Source organism: Rattus norvegicus, chromosome 17 (genome assembly GCF_036323735.1).
Source record: "Rattus norvegicus strain BN/NHsdMcwi chromosome 17, GRCr8, whole genome shotgun sequence".
NCBI classification, from domain to species: domain Eukaryota; kingdom Metazoa; phylum Chordata; class Mammalia; order Rodentia; family Muridae; genus Rattus; species Rattus norvegicus.
In genome coordinates this window covers 71,551,958-71,558,186 of record NC_086035.1, presented here as the reverse complement: position 1 = coordinate 71,558,186, position 6,229 = coordinate 71,551,958, and the positions used below count along the sequence as shown (strand labels likewise).

General features: G+C 41.0%; 1 protein-coding gene across 7 annotated transcripts in view; it reads right to left on the bottom strand.

Annotated features, from left to right (window-relative positions):
• Tasor2 (transcription activation suppressor family member 2) overlaps positions 1-6,229 on the bottom strand; it is a 55,223-nt gene that overhangs the window by 1,692 nt on the left and 47,302 nt on the right. For 6 of the 7 annotated variants that reach the window (XM_006254223.5, XM_039096362.2, NM_001427686.1 and 3 more), the window contains 5 exon segments: positions 5,025-5,150; positions 4,061-4,214; positions 3,327-3,432; positions 668-849; positions 157-271 (listed from right to left, as the gene is read on the bottom strand). In XM_006254223.5, coding sequence (XP_006254285.1) covers positions 157-271; positions 668-849; positions 3,327-3,432; positions 4,061-4,214; positions 5,025-5,150 — 683 coding nt within the window. 7 annotated transcript variants of the gene reach the window in all.

The following is a 6,229-nucleotide window of genomic DNA, read 5'->3' as shown; positions in this document are numbered from 1 at the left end:
CGCTTCCTAGGCAAGCGCTCTACCACTGAGCTAAATCCCCAACCCCACAACTTTACAATTTAAAGAGCAGTTTTTGAACAGCATTCTTTCCATCAGTGGCAGTGTCTGCTGCCAATAACTCCACTTTTCAAGGGGAGTTTTACAAAAAGTTCTTACCAATAGCTACTCCTAAATGGAGCTGCTATCTTTTGTATATTTTCAGTGAAGTAGTTTACATCTGTAACGAGGATGCCATGATTTTCAAAGATTTCTGTAGAGACCGCAGGCTTGTCTGTAAAGGAAGAAAAAAAAATGACAAAAGGCCAGGATGTTTAGCTTTTTCAAGGTGGCAGAATTAATTAATTAAAGTCAGAAGAAAAATGAAGGCTTCAGGGCAGCAATACAGGGTGGAGGGAAGGGACATTGTACCAGGTCCAGCAAGGACTCAGATGTGTAAGGTAGGATATGTATGTGCAGGACCTGATAACACTGAGTGCAAGAGTTAACTAGAGAAACAGCACTCCTTGGCAAACATCCTATGAAGTGTTCAAAACACATGCTATACTACTAGCTATGGATACTCCTATGTATCCAAGGCATACAACAGCTAATTAGGAAGGCTATTTGTACAGCTGTCCTTGGTTAGCATTAGCTGAGTAATGAAGAGTAGAATTTAGCTTATATTTACCTGTTAGGAAGACAGCAAACCTGGCACTGATATGTTGAATTTGCAGGTTTAACAAGCATTTCAAAATCTCAGCTTTTGTTGATGATGGAGAATCACAGTTGTGATAATGAAGTAAGTCAATGATGTTTACACTCTGATATGACTTTAGAATTAAGTTCTTTTTATGTGCTATTGAATCTACCCTGGAATATACAAAGAAATGTTAGTAGCTTTTCTTGGCTTAAAAAAAAAAAATTCATGGGGTTCGGTCCCCAGCTCCGAAAAAAAAAAAAAGAAAAAAAAATTCATTTTAAAATGTGTATCTGAGGGTCAGAAGGTGCACATGAACAAAGGGCCCTAAGAGTCCAGAAGAGGGTGTCTGCTTCCCAGGACCTGGAGTTAGCAGTTTGAGCCATGCGATGTGTTGGGTGCTGGGACTTGAATTTGGGACATCTCTCAACTACAGAACCATTGCTAGCTGTCTTTCATTTTAACACTTTTGCCAATTCCCTGTGGCTTTTGTTCTTGATGTTCTTGTATGCACTGTCCCGATTAACTGCCTCTAGACATTATACAATAATGACACCTTTGAAAATACAGATTGTAACCTTGGGCCTGATTCCAAGGCAGAGTCACAACCCATGTAACTACTGCCACTTCAACAATGTCTGCTGGCAACTTCAAACTTCTCAGGCAGTCACACAAAGACCACTTTCTCAACTTATCTTAGTGGACGTTTGCACTAATTATATGCAAACCAACAAATCTCTCCTCAGTTAGGGAAAGAATGTCTTGCTCCACAGTTCAGGTTGGCCTTCAGTTTGAGGTTTCCCTGCTTTGCCCACAGCGCTGAGATCACACTGTGCTGCCATGCCTATTAGCAATAGGTCCACACTTAAGTCTTGTTTGTGGTCAGATCACCAATCTCAGTGAAACTAAGCAGCAGCCAGAATTTTCTTAATTTTTTACCTCCATGAAGTCTTTAACCTTTTTTATTTCCTCCTAGAGGAAAATGTTTTTAGTTCTTTAAATTTACCTTTCTGTAGACGTGTACCTGATACTTTTACTACAAAATCATGGACCATGCTAAGCTTTCTTCTAAACATATACTGCTTATCTGGGGATGGAGAGATGGCTTTGTTGTTGAGAGCACAGCTGTTCTTCCTAAGGGTCCAGGTTTGATACCCAGCGCCCATATGGTGTCTCACAACTCTCCCTGGGGATCCGATGCCCTCCTCCTGGCTTCTGGGTGGTACAGGCATGTAGGCAAAACACCCACATACAGACAATGTATGAAAAGGCTCGTTAGCAAGATCCTGTGAGTTTCCAGCCACGCCCTCCAGTCTGCTTTGCATTGTTCAAGCTCCCTACCTTGTTAGTGAACCTGTTTTCCCTCTTTGCTAGTTCCTGCACCAAGGAAGAACCTGAAATGCATGTGTCTGTGTGCATCTCCATGTCAGTATTAGTGTATCGTATGTGCGCATGGATGTACAAGTTCCCACGGAGGCCAGAACAGGCCACTGGATCCCTTGGAGCTGGAGTTGCAGGTGATTGTGAGTCACCCAACACAGATGCGAACATCCAAACTCCTGACGGAACAGTGAGTGCTGTAATGTGCTGAGCAATCTCGCTAGCCTGTTCTGCTAGGTCTCATGCACTCATACAATTCCTGTTATATGTGTCCCTAAGGTCTGAAGAAAGCAGTGTTGAAAGTATTCAATAGTTTAGTGCTCAAAGTCTGGAATGGATGTTTAGCTTTAAAATTAACTAGGACTTTACATACGGTCATGTTTGTTCTCTGGGAATTACTGTGTTCCACTGTGTAAACTGGTGTGCAGTGTAAGAAACTTTTAAAACAATGCCTTGTCCATTTTATCCTCCTTCAATCTACTGAACTTAAGCTCCCTTCCTATCTTTCTGTTCCCAGAAAACTCAAGAGTCACACTTTGAATGCGTAGAAACTTTAATAGCTCTACATCTCTTGAGCAAAATAGTCAAAATTAATTTTCTTTAAAAAAAAAAAAATCACTGTTGGTGCTAGGGATATGTGCGGAGTCAGCAAAGAACCTGCTGGATCCCCTGAGCATGGATCCCCAGCAGCCACAGAAAAATCCACGTGTCATAGTGCACATCTGTAACTCCAACCCTACGGGGGTGAGGACAGGCTCAATGCCAACTAACAGGCGAGTTACATGTTTAATGTGACCTCTTCAAACATAAGTTGGACAGTAGACACAAACAGAAGACACCTGCTGAGCCTGCCAAGCTCCATGCAGGAGTCAGCAACCTACACAAACACGCACACACCAAGACAGAGCACTGCTTTAGATTAGAGAGACTTCTGCTAAATCTGCTAACCCCTGACAACGCAATATATGAATAAGTATCCAAAAAAAAAGCACTATCAGCAAGTTTGCTCACTGTATTTCTGTAGTGTATGGCAGCAGAGAGAGCCTCACTGAACTGTGGGCGTTTTAAATCCTGACTCAAAATGTGGCTGTAAATACTTTTCACTGAATGCCCTGATAGAAAAGCCAAATCCTAGAGCTTTCCAGCAGACAGAAATGTTAGGAACGTGCTACCCTTTCTAACACTGTTTGTGGCTGTGGTGCCTGAGTTACACTAAGGCATATCAAACACTGGAACTCAGGTTTCTGCACCCTTCTTCACACATACTTACCTGACATCTTCCTTGAGCTTTTTGTTCTCTCTGTAGTGAAGCAGCCACTTCCACCTGCTGTTTTCATTTAGTTTTTCTAGGGTTTTGAGCACCTCCTTCAGTTGAACTGTAGAGTAGGTTCAGCAAGAAAAGGTGTGTCTTAGTCTCGGTTGTAAGGCCACTGCCACTTAAGAACAACTAGACCCTTGTATCTACCTTACATGGCTGGGCAACCTCAGGGATGCTACAAACTAGTTCTGTCTGGTCAGGCTATAATGGGAAAGGGCATCTTAATAGTATGATCAATGCATGCAGCCATTAGGAAACAGATCGCCACCACTTTTTAAGATTTGTTGCAGCACAGAATGGTAGCCATCATATATGGGAGGAAAGGCATCTCTCATTCACTGAGGGAAGAACTGGAATCTGAGCAGACAATTTAATAATTGGTCTAAATTTCTCTGAAACTCTAGAAATATAGTTCCCAAATGAAGCAGCTATAATGTGCCTGAGTTATATACAAAAGGCTTTGGTATCCGGCTTGTGCATGCCTGATTATTGGGCTCTGTTCACAGTAGCTAGGAACTAGAATTAACATAAATGTCCATCAACTGAATCACTATATTAAAAGCATGTAGTGCAGCCATTGGCACACATTAAGCCCTCAATATATAGTGATTTCTTTGTGATGAAACTATTTGTGTCACTGGGAAATAAGAAACCAACCTAATTCAATTTCAAAGTTAAAGACCAACCTAAAGATAAACTTTCTAGTACATGATCATCTGATACCACAAAGCCGCCTGACCGAAACAGCTCTTGGTAGGTGTCATTCAGAATGTCTTCAGGGCTGTCCACTCCAGCAAAGATGACACTGGGGAAGTGCTTTAGCTTCAGTAGAGAAGGAATCTGTTAAGACATAAAGGGCTTCCATGAGAAAAGGCACATGCAGGCAACATTTAACATCCCCATGGGTTTCAGGGACCATGAATAGGAGAATAAAATATCTTCAGCCAAGACTGACAACTTTGAGACACATGAAGAGTAGTTCTCAACTTCTCATGAGTGGCCATTAGTCCACCAAAATTAATGAAAAAGAGGACTCTGGAAATAGTTCACAAAAAAAGAACATGTCTGAAGTTCAGGGGACTTATAATCAGCTCATGTCCCTGCCTACTGGCAATAGGAACATGCATCTATCCAGTGTCCACAAACTGCTTCTTGGGACAAGCAATTATTTGTCAACTAGCAGGTAAATATGACATAAGTCCTTTTAAAGCATGATTTCCTTACAGTGACACACCGAGTACATCTTCTCATAGTTCTTCGTCAGTTGACACACTTTATCAACCTGCCCCACAGAACCTGGTGACTGTACAGTATACCACACTGTACTCACACAGTATCCTCCCACCAACGAATCAATGGAAATGCCAGCTATACCCTTCACTGAATAACAATGACTCACAATACTAGAACACATTTTTTATTATGAGATTACAAACTTGGGCTGGAGAGATGGCTCAGAGGTTAAGAGCACTGTCTGCTCTTCCAGAGATCCTGAGTTCAATTCCCAGTAACCACATGGTGACTCACAACCATCTATAATCAGGTCTGGTGCCCTCTTCTGGCCTGCAGGCATACATGCAGGCAGAAAGCTGTATGACGTATACATAATAAATAAATGTTAAAAAATCTTTAAAAAGATTACAAACTTACTTGATGTAAATGTGCTATCATGTCTTCATTTTTGATAATAACTAATAGTGTCTCATTTTCTCTGTGAAAAGCTTGACAGAAATCCAGAAGTTCAACTTCTGTATGGCCTCCTTTCTTTAGAATGCTCTGAAAGATTTACAAACAACTGTTACTTGAAAAGGATACTTGTACAGAACTTTTTGATTTTTGGAGACAAATAAAAAAATCTCTCTGTATATATAACCTGGGCTGTCCTGGAATGAAGTATGTAGATCAGGCTGGCCTCAAATTCAGAGATCCAGGTGTCTCTGCCTCCCAAGTGCTGGGATCAAAGCTATATGCCATCATGCTCTGGTACCACTATTTTTGGATTTTATTTAAATCAAGCCACTGCCTGGGCATGCTAGAGCGTACATTCTTGGCACTTGGGAGACTACTCAGCAACACATCTCAATATGAAACAAGCAAAACTATTTAACAATATGCTAAAAAAAAAGCAAAATCCTATTTCTAAGGCAATGTAAGTAGCTACTGTTCTTCCTACTAAATAAACACATAATTATGAACTGGATTTGTTTTTAGCTTAAAAATGATTAATATGTGTTTTTGTGTATGTATGTAAGGATTCATACACACATGCCATGGACTGACTACATGTGGAGGTCCGGTGGTAACTTTCAGGATTTGGTTTTCTCCTACCACATAGGTCCTAAGGGCTCAAACTCAGGCTGTCAGGCGTGCTGTCTGGTCCCTCTTACTGAGCCATTCTAACAGCCCAAGCAAGAAGTTTATTTTAATGATAAAGCAGTTTATAAAATAGCAAAGGCTGCTTAAAGAAAAAAATTCCAAAATAATACACATATATGAAGTTCAAGAGTGAGACTGGGCAGGTTTGGTATGTTTTTATTTAATGCTGTTTTTATAGCCAGAATCTTAGCAAAATACCAGCCCATTCCTTTATTACCAATGAGAACCAATTTGAAGAGCTAATTGTTCCTTGGCTGTCCATATCTGAATAAAAGGGCAACTCACTTTAGAGTACACATTTATAGGTAAGTATATGCTCTGACAGGTTAGCACTTTACCTCAGAGGCTCCTTGTGCAGCCTACTTGGGAAGACTGACTGTGCAATGTGAAAGAACTTCAACCACACCCTCCTTTGTGCCTCTTATGTAATGCTTCTGCATGAAGGATTACAGCTTGCCCTGGACACCCCAATTACACTC